This window comes from Semicossyphus pulcher, unplaced genomic scaffold (assembly GCF_022749685.1).
Source record: "Semicossyphus pulcher isolate SPU_LCO1_2020_fin unplaced genomic scaffold, fSemPul1.0.p SCAF_3, whole genome shotgun sequence".
In the NCBI taxonomy this organism is placed as follows: Eukaryota; Metazoa; Chordata; class Actinopteri; order Labriformes; family Labridae; genus Semicossyphus; species Semicossyphus pulcher.
Window position 1 is genome coordinate 17,082,780 of NW_027211704.1, and position 14,578 is coordinate 17,097,357.

The window sequence follows — 14,578 nt, forward strand, 5'->3', positions numbered from 1 at the left end:
ATGAAGTAGTAAGATAATATGTACATATAAATAGATGTGTGAACATTACACCCCTAATTATAACAGACTGCGGGATTGTATCTGATTACCCACTATGCTTTAGCGATCAAGGTCACAATGAAGTAGTGATGTCAAAGTTATTAATGTACTACAGTTCACGAGCAGAATGGTTTCCCCAGACGAGAGGTACTGTGAGGATGTGGTACCTGGGCGTCCTCTCAGTCATTTGGGTGCTCTCTGTTATGCTGCTGGCCTGTCTGCTTGTCTGGATCAGAAAGAAAGTTACAGGTATACATCCTGTTTGGATATTTGTGTTTCATAATGGCTTTAATGTAATGTTATTCAATGTCATGAGAACATTTTCAGTGAACGCTTTTGACAGTTTTGATAAATTGTATTGTAAAGGTATTTTAAGTAGATAAATACACGTTTTGTCATGTTCAGTTAAAGGGATGACTGTGCAGTTTCACAGCAATGGCGGTTTAAAGGGGGGTCCAGTGTGCATCAATGTGTCTGCATCTAAAAGTCACATATCTATTTAAAGACAAGTGAGCTGCCTACAGGGGAGAAGATCCCCTTACTCCCTGTTGTTATTTTGATTCTTAAGTAATTCATACTAACTCAATTCATTCAGAGCATATACAATAAAAAAATGTACACTTTTAAAACTGTGCTTGAGCAACAGATATATTTTGTTGCATTTATCTTCTGCTACAATATAGTGTGATATAATAATATATTATTTTTAACCTTACATTCAGAAACTATTTATTATGTTCGTATTGTTGGTAATTAAATTTAATTAAATTAGCTTTATGGGCAGTGATTGAACAAATAGTTACAAAACCTCTTCTGTATGTAAATAATCTAATTCTCAGTCTAGACATTAACAGCAGATGAACAAGCAATAATTGGTCTACTTCTGAATGTGAAGTCAATTAAAAAAAGGAGGAATCTACTCTCCCATACATGACCGACCAACCGAGCTCCACTCAGAAAGGCCACAGTCAGCCCTGAACCCAGAACCTTCGTGCTGCAAGGCAAACATGCTAACCATCGTACCACCTTGCTGCTGTGCAGTACGTACCTGTTCAAGTATATCTACTTTCCATTATATTATGATAACTTAAGAAATGCACCCCCCATTATTGGAAAAATCTTATAGCCTGTATAATCATCTTGAAGGTGAAAGTGAACTATATTATCAGAATGAAAAACTTATAACCTGTGTAAAGAACATATATCAAGTAGAATGAGGCAAGTAGAATGTTTGAAATCAATACGCTAAAACATATATCAAGTAAAAGGTTAGAAATCAATGTGCTTAATGCTAAAAAGTAATTTGTCTTACTGATTTTTTAAAATACACTCTTGCACCTTTGGGCAGAGATAACTGTGTCACAAGACAGTTTTGGACTCAAAAAACCTTGTTGCATCAGATCCTTCTTTTTCTCATCTCATTTTTGACTGACTTCAGTTACTTTTTAATAGGTTTTTGTATCCAGATTTTAGATACATAAACAGGTTCAAGTGTCAGTGTTTGGAGAGGCCCAGGCCTCATCTGGCCCTTGGTCTGAGGCCTTTTTTGACACAACACTGTATTCTTATTTGTTTTGCCCAGGGTTGGAACGTACGCTTCAATACACTGAGCTAAGCAGATGCCCTTCCTGAAGGGGATCAATCAGTGATTTGAACTGATTATACTTTTTCATATGGTAATGTTAAATGACTGTTCAGGAAAGTGTAACATGATGGATGGTCTGCCAGAAATGGGGATCAAACCGGTGTGCAAACACGTGCTTCGATACATGGGGCAGGCACTTTATCCATTGCGCTGCCCTCCCTTAGTGGGTTCATTTGGAGTTTTGAAATAATGTCAGTTCTGCCTAATTGTGTTTTTAAATTACTGTTGTGATATTGGAAATATTGGTAGAGGTCAAATTTGAACCCAGGTCTGAACGTGCCCTTTGAGACAAAGGTCAGGCGCTCTATCCATTGAGCTATCTGCTTGCCCCGCCTTTGTTGGTTTCATTTGGAGTTTTGAAATAATTTCAGTTGTGTATAATTGTAATGTTAAATGACTGTGGTTTGAATTGGAAATGATAGCAGAAGTGGGGTTCAAACCTGGGTCTGAACGTGCCCTTTGAGGTCAGGCATTCTGTCCATTGAGCTATCTGCTTGCCCTGCCTTAGTGGGTTCATTTGGAGTTTTGATATATTTTCAGTTATGCATAATTGTATAGTCACTGTCAAAACAAAATCAACGTGAAAAACGGAGGCGACTTCAAAACGACATCAAAAATCAAGTTAAAAAAACGACCTCAAATTTTGACATCGAAAACAACACTGACGTCAAAAACCAGCTTCAAAAACTGAAGTCAAAAATCAACCTCAAAATCTGACATTGAAAACCAGCTTCAAAAACTTGAGTCAAAAACTGAAGTCAGAGGTCGACCTCAAAATCTAACCACCGGCACTGACGTCAAAAATCAAGGTCAAAATTGACCTAAAAAATCGAACTCAAAAACGCACATTGAAACAGGTCCTGACGTCAAAAACCGACATCAAAAATCAACCTCAAAAACAGACGTTGAAACAGGTCTGAACCTGGCGTTGAAAATTGATGTCAAAAATGGACATCAAAAATCAACCTCATGAACGGACTTCAACACAGGTCCGGACCTGATCTCGAAAATCAAGCTCAAAAACTGAAGTCTGAAATCTACCTAAAATCGACCTGAAATCTGTATTTGAGAACCACCCCGGCCCTGTCGTGAAAAATCGGGGTCAAAAACTGAAGTTAGAAATCGACCAGAAATCTGAATTTGAGTAACCACCCCCCTGTCGTCAAAAAACAGGGTCAAAAACTGAAGTCAGAAAATGACCAAAAATCGACCTGGAATCTATATTTGAGAAACACCCCGGCCCTGTCGTGAAATATTGGGGTCAAAAACTGAAGTCAGAAATCGACAAAAAATCGACCTGAAATCTGTATTTGAGAACCACCCCGGCCCTGTGGTGAAAAATCAGGGTCAAAAACTGAAGTCAGAAAATTACCAAAAATCGACCTGAAATCGATATTTGAGAAACACCCCGGCCCTGTCATCAAAAATCGGGGTAAAAAACTGAAGTCAGAAAATGACCAAAAATCGACCTGAAATCTGTATTTAAGAACCACCCCGGCCCTATTGTCAAAAATCGGGGTCAAAAACTGAAGTCAGAAATTGACCTGAAATCTGAATTTCAGTAACCACCCCCCCTGTCGTCAAAAAACATGGTAAAAAACTGAAGTCTGAAATCCACCAAAAATCGACCTGAAATCTGTATTTGAGAACCACCCCGGCCCTGTCGTCAAAAAACAGGGTCAAAAACTGATGTCAGAAATCGACCTGAAATCTGAATTTCAGTAACCACCCCCCCTGTCGTCAAAAAACAGAGTCAAAAACTGAAGTCAGAAAATTACCAAAAATCGACCTGAAATCTACATTTGAGAAACACCCCGGCCCTGTCGTGAAAAATCGGGGTCAAAAACTGAAGTCAGAAATCGACCAGAAATCTGAATTTGAGTAACCACCCCCCCTGTCGTCAAAAACACAGGGTCAAAAACTGAAGTCAGAAATCGACCAGAAATCTGAATTTGAGTAACCACCCCCCCTGTCGTCAAAAACACAGGGTCAAAAACTGAAGTCAGAAATCGACCAGAAATCTGAATTTCAGTAACCACCCCCCCTGTCGTCAAAAAACAGAGTCAAAAACTGAAGTCAGAAAATTACCAAAAATCGACCTGAAATCTACATTTGAGAAACACCCCGGCCCTGTCGTGAAAAATCGGGGTCAAAAACTGAAGTCAGAAATCGACCAGAAATCTGAATGTGAGAAACCACCCCCCCGTCGTCAAAAAACAGAGTCAAAAACTGAAGTCAGAAAATGACCAAAAATCGACCTGAAATCTGTATTTGAGAACCACCCCGGCCCTGTCGTGAAATATTGGGGTCAAAAACTGAAGTCAGAAATCGACCTGAAATCTGAATTTCAGTAACCACCCCCCCTGTCGTCAAAAAACAGGGTCAAAAACTGATGTCAGAAAATGACCTGAAATCTGAATTTGAATAACCACCCCCCCCGTCGTCAAAAAACAGGGTCAAAAACTGATGTCAGTAAATGACCAAAAATCGACATGAAATCTGTATTTGAGAACCACTCCGGCCCTGTCATCAAAAATTGGGGTCAAAAACTGAAGTCAGAAATCGACCAGAAATCTGAATGTGAGAAACCACCCCCCCTGTCGTCATTAAAACAGAGTCAAAAACTGAAGTCTGAAAATGACCAAAATTCGACCTGAAATCTGTATTTGAGAACCACCCCGGCCCTGTCGTCAAAAAACAGAGTCAAAAACTGATGTCAGAAAATGACCAAAAATCGACCTGAAATCTATATTTGAGAACCACACCGGCCCTGTGGTGAAAAATCAGGGTCAAAAACTGAAGTCAGAAATCGACCAGAAATCTGAATGTGAGAAACCACCCCCCCTTTCGTCAAAAAACAGAGTCAAAAACTGAAGTCTGAAAATGACCAAAAATCGACCTGAAATCTGTATTTGAGAAACACTCCGGCCCTGTCGTCAAAAAAAAGGGTCAAAAACTGAAGTCAGAAAATTACCAAAAATCGACCTGAAATCTGAATGTGAGAAACCACCCCCCCGTCGTCAAAAAACAGGGTCAAAAACTGAAGTCTGAAATCGACCAGAAATCTGAATTTCAGTAACCACCCCCCCCTGTCGTCAAAAAACAGGGTCAAAAACTGAAGTCAGAAAATGACCAAACAAACAAACGGACATCAAAAATCACCGTCAAAAACAGACGTCGAAACAGGGATGGACCTGACGTTGAAAATCAAGGTCAAAAACAGAACTCAAAAATCTACCTCAAAAATGGATGTCGAAACAGCTCATATCAAGGTCTTGTTATGCACATTCATTTCCTTTTACTTGCAAGAAATATAATATCAGTCATTATCAGTTGAAACTCAACTTTCTGTCCAAATAACTAAAGGAAAATGTACGCCTGCATGGCCTCCTCAGTGACCAGCCCATCAGCTGCAGCTCAAAGCTACAGAAATGATAAGGCTGGTGGGTGTTAACAAACCTGCCAAGTACAGATAGAGGATGTAAAACCACAAGCTCAAATGCTCACAATAACAAAATGAAGGGGAGAGAAAATAATGCTTGAGCATGTTGTCTTTTGTAGAGAAGGTCTATCGTGTGAGTGAGATGCTGCCTTGTACTCTGGATTGAATATAGAGAGATTTTCTGATACAGCTGTGAAGGATGAGACGGTATTATATTCTTGGTAATGTGTTTTGGTTCTTCCTCCCCAGGTGGTGATGATGACCCCTCAGCATCTGAATGCAACATGGAGACTTCCTCCAGCTCTGATCAGGCAGGGGATTCTGGTAAGATGGACTGCAATTAAGGGGTTTGTCACAATCATTTTGTATGTTTTCACAATAGTTCAGTGGTAGATGACAACCATACAGTTGTAATTATATTTGCATATATTTACTGTACAGACTGGATTTATACCTACATGTTGCTGTCAGAGCAGGCACAAATAGACAGTAAATAGGGATATGATACAGCCCTGGAATCAAAGTCTGACAACTGTATCTAAAAGGTCAACAGCTAATATGTTGTTTCTAGCAAAGACTACATAATGAAGACAAAGGATAACATTTTAAACACATCAGATGTACAGGGATATTAAGAAGAAACAGTGAGGAGAAATAGCTCATGCAATCCATTATCTAATGTATAATATTTAAAGATATAATCTCGAAGTTCTCAGTTTCGTTCTATTTGGCAGCACCTTATGGCGATATAAGGCAATTGTGGGCGCATACGTCCCAGATATCCAGACGACCACAGTTGGCTCCCTTTGTTATGGTTGTAAGTCTTGATTTTCCTCGCTGATGGTCGCTTTCCTTTTTAGACTGTTTGCCTTCATCTGAGCGTCGAATTTGTTTCTTTTTCTTTGGATTTTCACTTATTTTTGAAGTTGTATCTGTAGTCATCCATCTTTTCTTTGTTTGTTCAGCCGTAGTAGATTACTGTTTACTCGCAACCACTGCTGGCTGATGGAAAACGTGTCACTAACTGGGCGCCGCTTTTTGTTTTTTACCCGTGAATGTCGCCACAGACACCCAGTCCATAATAATACTATAAACTGCAAATGCAAAGGCTTTCATCAGTGGGCCATAGGCTCAATCATCATTGTGTTACCTCATTTGGTGATAGATAGTGACTTAACAGACATTTATTTGCATGAAAATCAAGATTATTTCTTGAAGTTCCAAATATTAGTATTTGTAAGATTTCCCTTTGAGATCAGAAAAGATAAGTTTGATAAAAGTCTAATTATATTCACTATGGTTCTGTGTTGTTCAACAATAAAACATGAAAAATCAAGGGGATGGGAGATGAGGGGGGTTAAATACTTGAAATAGGCTCTCTCTCTGTCTCTCTGTCTGTGTGTCTGTGTGTGTGTGTGTCTTAGTGTGTTTACGCAACTATGTGTGCCTCCACGTCTGCCAAGAAGATAGTTAAGCTGTGCACCCCTGCCACTGCTCTTACTTTGCATAGCAGCAGGCTGAGCTAGAGGTGAGAGATTTTTACACTCACAACCTCTTTCCCTCAGCCAGCTTCAACTCCAGGACCATGGCACAAACGGCTCGCATTGACCCGACCAAGATGGGAGAGGGTCGGGCCATCGCGGTGCTGACATCCGGAGGCGATGCCCAGGGTGAGTGCAGGGTCTCCAGGGTGCATACGAGTGTGGAGTGCCAAGGCCGGGCATGCATGCCGTTTGTTTGCCTCAGCAGGTGTTGAGAGGATCTGATGAGCGGGAAGTCACTGCTTAGTTACACGTGTGAAGTGTTTCAGATGTGATGCGAGTCAAAAATGTAAATGCAAATTTGAATGCCTCTTGAATATACTGTCGTCATGCTTTTCTTAGATAAGTAAGCTACAGAGGCCTACATAGATCCCCTATAGTGTAAATGTATTATTTACTTTGTGTCATTAAAAACTGTTTAAAACCTGTTTTAAGAATAAGTAAGCTACAATTAGAAATGAAGTCCAACCCTTTTCTAAAGAGCATATTAAATCATGATTGAAAATAATACTTTATTTTAATACTTCTTTTATACAGCAGAGGTCTCTTATCTGCTGTATCTTAAAGAGCTAACTTGTTTTTAAAAGGAGAGCATGAATTCCTTCACGTAAAGCTGAGAGACTCTCTCTGACCTTTAACTTGATGAGGATTTTCTCCACTGTGACCTTTGGGATGTATGTCAGTGACCCTAAACAGATCTGTAGTGTGTAAGTTATCCATCTGAACTTCTGCACAGCTTGCAAACCCCCCAGCCTTCTTCTTTTTCACTCGCTGAAGTACATAATCGTAATTACAAGTTTACCATTCGAATAGTCAAAATGTCTTCTCTATCTGATCCGCACCTCTCTCTAATACTTTATCTGTTATGGGGGCTAATTTTAGAGGCGTGACCTTTCAGTCATGTGTTGGTGAAGTAGAGAGGTGGAGTGAGAGGGCTGTCCTTCTCTTCCTGTCTGACCTCTCCTCCCTCACTCTGTAAGTGGAGATGCTCTCGTCCCCCTAAAAGTTCATCTATCCACAGCTTGTCCTTTAGGCGACCTGCTGACTGTTGTGTGTGGCAGGTTCATGTAAAAAAAACGCACATACTCAAATATTAAAGCAAAGATCTTCTACCCAAAATACAATAAGGTTTTCCCCATTATTCAACTAAATCATTCTTTCCTCCTCTGTTGTTGCATTATCACAAGGATCTCATAATTAAAGAAGCTAACATGCACACACACACTGCGCTTACAGGTATGAATGCAGCCGTGAGGGCCACAGTTCGAGTTGGGCTTTACACTGGAGCCAAAGTGTATTTTGTTCATGAGGTAATACTGCTTTTTTTGACTTTGCACATTCTGTCTTTGCAACATCCCAAACCCAAAAGTTATTCGATCATCATTAATATTGACACATATGGGCAAAAAATGGAACTAGCAAATGTTTACCATTTTTACTTGGGAAATGACTTCTCTGATAAATCAATAACATTTGCTGGACAGAAATAGCTGTCCATGCTATTTTCACTCAAGATATACCTGTATATCAAACCTGAAAGTTGTTGATGGGAGTTGTGTGTCTCTTTGCTGTCAGGGTTACCAGGGTCTGGTGGATGGAGGCGACAATATCCGTCCTGCGACTTGGGAGAGTGTGTCAATGATGCTACAGCTGGTGAGAACAAGCAGGAGGATTCAAAACAATGTTTATCTGCCTGTTTATCACGTCAACACATTGTTTTTAACTTGCTCAGATGGTCATAAAAGTGGAATGGATCATATGTGTAACTGTAGTAAGCCCCTACAGTTCAGCTCTATAGGTCAAAGGGTCATGTAAATGCCAACGCTCCAGTTACATAACAACACTAAGTGGATCCCAGACATTAGGGGTAAGGTTTCAGATATTACTCTAATCCCTCTTTGTATGTCTCCTTGCCTGACATCAGGGTGGGACTGTGATCGGTAGCGCTCGCTGTCAGGATTTCCGCAGCAAAGAGGGACGCACCAAGGCTGCTTGCAACCTGGTCAAGCTGGGTATCACCAACCTTTGTGTGATTGGAGGTGACGGCAGTCTGACGGGTGCCAACCAGTTCAGAACAGAGTGGAGTGAGCTGTTGGCAGACCTGGTCAAAGCTGGTGAGAGGCAAGACCCCAAAATTCAGAGTTCTAAGCAACTTAAAATGAAATCTCTTGAAATCATCTCTGTTTTGTATTCAGTAAAAGTAGTTAATGTAGTGTAATGTATATAACTGTCTGAGAATGGTGTCATATTAATCTGTGCTCAGGCAAGATCACTTCAAAGGAGGCCACAGGCTCCTCTCATCTCAACATTGTTGGCATGGTGGGCTCCATTGACAATGACTTCTGTGGCACCGACATGACCATCGGCACAGACTCTGCCCTGCACCGCATCATAGAGATAGTGGACGCCATCACCACCACGGCACAGAGGTATACATGTTACCGTTCATACATTTATTGTATGGACAGAGTGTAATTTTAAGACTCACCTGAAATGTATTGTTGTGCAGTCACCAGAGGACCTTCATCCTGGAGGTAATGGGCAGGCACTGTGGGTGAGTACAGCCTGAGTATACACTATTGATCTATGTTAATATGTAATGTAGTGTATTGTAATTTATGATTTTAAAATATTTGACACATAAGCTAAATCGTAATGTGTTAATACTGAGGACCAGAACATGAAATTAGCTCCTAAAAATGCAGGGTTCATGTTGGTTGTGCCACGTAAAGGTTTCAGGTCACCTGCCCACATGGTTCCCACAGATGTGACCAGGGAGCAGCTTCTTTGTATATCTGTCTACTGTTCACACTCAAAATGAGCTTTTTCCAAGTATTGTCTTAGATCACAGTATATTCCACATTTTGTGGTATCATTTATTTGTTGTTTGTACGTCGCACAACTTTCCAAGCACGAAATAGTAAAATAGTCTCTCTTAACTACATTTAGTCTCATATAAAACAAAGTCAAAAGGATGCCATGCTAGCGCCTCTCGGAGGCTGTCCAACCACAGCAGTGCTGTTAGCTAAATGCTAAAGTCAACATGCTAACATGCTCACAACGAAAATTATATTGTACTGATGTTAACTACATCATGTTTTTTGTTTTCTTTATGTTGGTTTAACTTCCTGTCTTTGTTTGTATGCATGCTAACAATTGCTAACTAGCACTTACCACAAAGTACAGCCGGGGCTGATGGGAGTGTCATCAGTTTTCAGGTTTTAGTATTGGTGAGTAAAAACCAGCCTGTAAATGGCACTAGATAGAAATTGAATGGATCAAAGAGGATCAAAGTGTCTTTTTTAATGAAAAAAACAAAAAAAACCAACAATGATTTACTCCAATATATAATGCATATAACGCGATGATGCAGTTTGTTTGTTAAACATTTACTGTGTTACTGTTGTCTGGTTTTTCCAACACACTGAAAATTAACTCTCATCAACATGCTTCTTTAAAAAAAGTTAACCCCTAATGCCAGTTTTGTAAAAGACACTTGAACCCAGCTTGTGATCCTTTACCTACAGTTACCTGGCCTTGGTGACAGCTCTGGCCTGTGGAGCTGACTGGGTGTTCATTCCAGAGATGCCCCCGGATGAGGGATGGGAGGACCATCTGTGCAGAAGACTGATCGACGTAAATGTTTTTCTCTTCAGCAACATACAAACAAAAGTCTGCTTGCTGATCTTAATGATTTTCTCTGTCCTCTCAGCAAAGAGGCCGTGGATCCCGTTTGAATATTATCATTATTGCTGAAGGAGCCATCGATCGCGACGGTAAACCTATTACATGTGAACACATCAAACAGGTCAGTAATGTTATTATACCAGAAATGCATTGTGGGTCAGACTGCTCATAAAATTGTCTTTTGTTCCAGCTGGTATCAAAGAAGCTCGGCTTTGACACGCGCACCACCATCCTGGGCCACGTACAGAGAGGAGGAACACCTTCTGCCTTTGACAGAATCCTGGTTGAGTGACTATTATATACTGCATAAAAAAATCTTCTATACCAGCTAATGTAATTTCTTGATAAGCTTACCTGCTTTTCTAAATGTGTGCGATTTGTCGTGGCTCAGGCCAGCAGGATGGGGGTGGAAGCTGTGATGGCTCTGCTGGAAGCCACACCAGACACTCCTGCATGTGTGGTCAGCCTATCTGGAAACATGGCTGTCAGGCTGCCTCTCATGGAGTGTGTGCAAGTGGTGAGACAAATCTTATCCACATCTTGCTTCAGTCTGTTCAAAATAAACATTTAGCTCGACCAATGAATTAGATGACAGCTACATGTTAGGTATTTTGCGTTATATTCTGAATAAATTATCTCTCTACCTTCTCTCCCATCAGACCAAAGATGTCACACAAGCCATGGCTGAAGGGAGGTTTGAAGACGCGGTGAAGCTCAGGGGAAAGTGAGGCATGCACTTTCATGTTATCCATGTGAAATTCTCAAGTGCTGTGTCCAAAGTGTTTGTACATTTCTGCAAATTTTCACCAATAGGAGCTTTGAGAACAACTGGAACACGTACAAAATGCTGGCTCACGTGCACATCCCAGATACAAAGGTCAGGAAGTGCACCATCTTACTGTGTATTACATTGTTTTATAGTTTAAAATTTGGAGACCACATATAATCTGACAAATGTCCCTGTGAATGTGCCTGTACCAGAGTAACATCAACATTGCCATACTGAACGTGGGAGCTCCATGTGCTGGGATGAACGCTGCAGTTCGTTCAGCTGTCAGGATCGGGATCCTCCAGGGCCACCACATGCTGGCAGTGCACGACGGCTTCGATGGCTTGGCTCAAGGAATGGTGAATTCTAGTTACACAGATACACAAAGAGGTAAAGAGGTAAATTAATAGCAAAGAGCACGAGAAAGCCTTCACTCTGTTTTTTTGCACAGATTGAGCCCATTGGTTGGTCTGGAGTGGCAGGATGGACTGGAAAGGGGGGCTCCATGCTCGGCACAAAGAGGTCGGATATTCAACAAACCCCTCTGATTGGTAAAAAATGTGCATGCTTCAGTGGTTTTAGCTAACTAAACTATTGTTCTGTGTTTTCCCTTAGATCCCTGCCACATGAGTTCATGGAAGAGATCAGTCTGAGCATCAGCAAGTTCAACATTCATGGTATAGTCATTATTGGAGGCTTTGAGGTGAGCAGTTGGTGTAGTGCTGTAATAGTCCACCTGAGCACAGAACAAACAGTAAAACCAAGCGAGCATTATACTGACTTCCTGCCTTCCTTCCTGTCTTCACCAGGCATTTGTTGGTGGTCTGGAGATGGTCCAGGCTAGAGAGAAGTATGAGGAGCTTTGTATCCCCCTTGTCGTTGTTCCTGCTACTGTCTCCAATAACGTGCCTGGATCTGACTTCAGTGTTGGCACGGATACAGCACTTAACACTATAACCATGGTAAAATGTTTGTACAACACCAAAAAATGGCAGCCAATCATACAAATCCAAACAATAACTCACACATACTTTGTTCTTCTCTATTCAGACATGTGACAGGATCAAACAATCAGCTGCAGGCACCAAGAGGAGAGTGTTCATTGTTGAGACTATGGGAGGATACTGTGGATACCTGGCAACCATGGCCGGCTTGGCATCTGGAGCTGATGCTGCTTATATTTACGAGGAGCCTTTCAACATACATGACCTTGAGGTTTGTCTTAAAATTACAACATAGATGAAGCCAAGTGACATTTAGTGGTTGAGTGATGATGGCTGATTCGTGTGCAGGTGAATGTGGAGCACCTGGTGGAGAAGATGAAGACCACAGTGAAAAGAGGACTCATTCTAAGGTTTGCAGGAATTATTGTGGTATTGTTCTGAGCAGAGTATAATTTAAATCCTGCAGCTCACTGTCCGGTATTCTACATCTGTTTCAGAAATGAGAAATGCAATGCCAACTACACCACAGACTTTATCTTCCACCTGTACACAGAGGAGGGCAATGGTGTGTTTGACTGCAGGAAGAATGTGCTGGGGCACATGCAGCAGGTGGGTAACAAGATACACATCCTCTCTTTTTTGTACACAAACAAACATCATTTTATTTGCCCATTTATTTTCCCAATCATAAGAAAGCCTATCTTTTGTAATTAGGGAGGAACACCGAGTCCCTTCGACAGGAATTTTGGCACTAAGATGGGGATCAAGTCTGTGTTGTGGTTGACTGACAAGCTGAAGGAATGCTACAGACATGGTGAGGACATGATCTCGCTACAGTCATAAAACGTAGTACACAATCAGGTGTGATGACTTCCTCTGCTCCCTGTTGTAATGTACAGTAAACTGAATTTTTAAACCTCAAACATCCAGGTCGTATCTTTGCCAACTCTCCAGACTCAGCCTGTGTGCTGGGCATGAAGAAGAGGTCTTTGGTCTTCCAGCCTCTGGCAGAACTGAAGGAACAAACGGACTTTGAGTAAGACTCATTTTTGTCCTGTGAATTTTCTTGTCACGAATTCTCTTCTATGTTTTGTTTTAACTCACGAGTGTATGTGGTCCAAACCAGGGTGAGAACATCTGTAAATGTACTTAGAGTTGACAGCTAGCAAAGAGGAGGATCTTAATACTATATCATGTTGCTCTGAATGTGCTACATGCATAAGCAGTTAGCATTTCATATTAGCAATAATGCTTAAGCCACCATATTCAGGGTGTGTGGTACTGCTGTATTGCAGGTTACAGACAGTGACTCAGATCTCATTTGAGTTGGAGTGCAATTAATCTAGGGATAGGTTGGGCCACGAAGGACGCACCCGATGGATCCTTCGTAGCCTGGGAAAAGGAGGACGCATCTGAAGGAGCCTTCGTAATGGGACAGCCGCTGTGACACATTACGGCCTTTGAAGGCTTCAGCCCCTGGATTGGGACACATCTTTTATTTATCATATCATTTAACATTATCAAATGGTAATGCTTGTGTTAGCTAATCAGTTAATAAATCCATTTTTTAGCCTGAAATATGTCACTAACCATGATCTTTTTAGGGGCTAATCTCTCAACAAGTAGTGACATAAAAGCAATCTGTGAGATTTCTGCTGTTTAGGATTTGCAAACCTGGAAAGCAGCAGTACAACATAACAGAATTTGAGCTTCCCACCGTGAGCATGACCAGGAAAATGGCCAATGTGTGTACGTGGTAAATGACCCCATGTTGTTATTTTGCTTTTGAGTGTTTCTGCCCCCAGTGGTGAAAATAACTTAATCTAGCTTTAATGTTAAATATCTCAATTTTATTTGACGACATAGGGTTTGGGGATTATATTCCTATTGTTTTCACTTTCCTCTTTACACTGACTTGTCCTTATTCCACAGACACCGTATTCCAAAGATACAGTGGTGGCTTAAACTGAGGCCAATCCTGAAAATACTTGCCAAGTACAAGATCAATCTGGACACCACTGAAAAGACTGCGATGGAACATGTCATCAAGAAGAGAGGCCTTTAGTTACTTAATTGCTTTTCTATCGATTATATCACCTGTTCAAAGCACTTTGTAATCTCTCTCTGAAAAGTGCAATTTCAATAAAGATGATTATATCTCTGAAATACACAGCAAGCTGACTGTAACACTCAAAAGTTTTGGTCTATATTTTGCACCTTGAATCTACTTTCTGGCACTCACATTTTTATAGTATGATTTCATTTTAAGAAATAAGTAAATCAAAAAGAATTCAGTTCAGTGGGTACACTTAGTAAATGAACAACCTCTCACTCTATTGCCTTTGTGGCAGGGTGGTTGGGAGCTGAGACACTCAGCGGATTAAGGGTAGGCTTATATATATGTATGATAAACCAGAGACAATAATAAAACGGACCAGACAACGCCACCTGGGGAATTTCACCCCACGAAATATAAAAAAACACCTTAACCAGACAAAGGCAACACAGGTT

At 40.9% G+C, this 14,578-nt stretch overlaps 1 protein-coding gene across 1 annotated transcript; it reads left to right on the top strand.

The window, feature by feature from the left end:
• The first annotated feature begins 210 nt into the window (after positions 1-210).
• Positions 211-14,196, top strand: pfkmb (phosphofructokinase, muscle b). The gene is given in 25 exon segments (XM_069677504.1): positions 211-288; positions 5,376-5,450; positions 6,692-6,796; positions 7,904-7,977; positions 8,243-8,320; positions 8,592-8,781; positions 8,931-9,096; positions 9,177-9,221; positions 10,195-10,303; positions 10,380-10,475; positions 10,545-10,637; positions 10,746-10,871; positions 11,014-11,078; positions 11,168-11,231; positions 11,336-11,482; positions 11,575-11,645; positions 11,739-11,826; positions 11,933-12,091; positions 12,094-12,160; positions 12,163-12,338; positions 12,416-12,477; positions 12,565-12,676; positions 12,782-12,881; positions 12,998-13,103; positions 14,000-14,196. Coding segments are annotated over 25 exon segments (2,553 nt in total). The 5' UTR covers positions 211-242; the 3' UTR covers positions 14,133-14,196.
• The last annotated feature ends 382 nt before the right edge of the window (positions 14,197-14,578 follow it).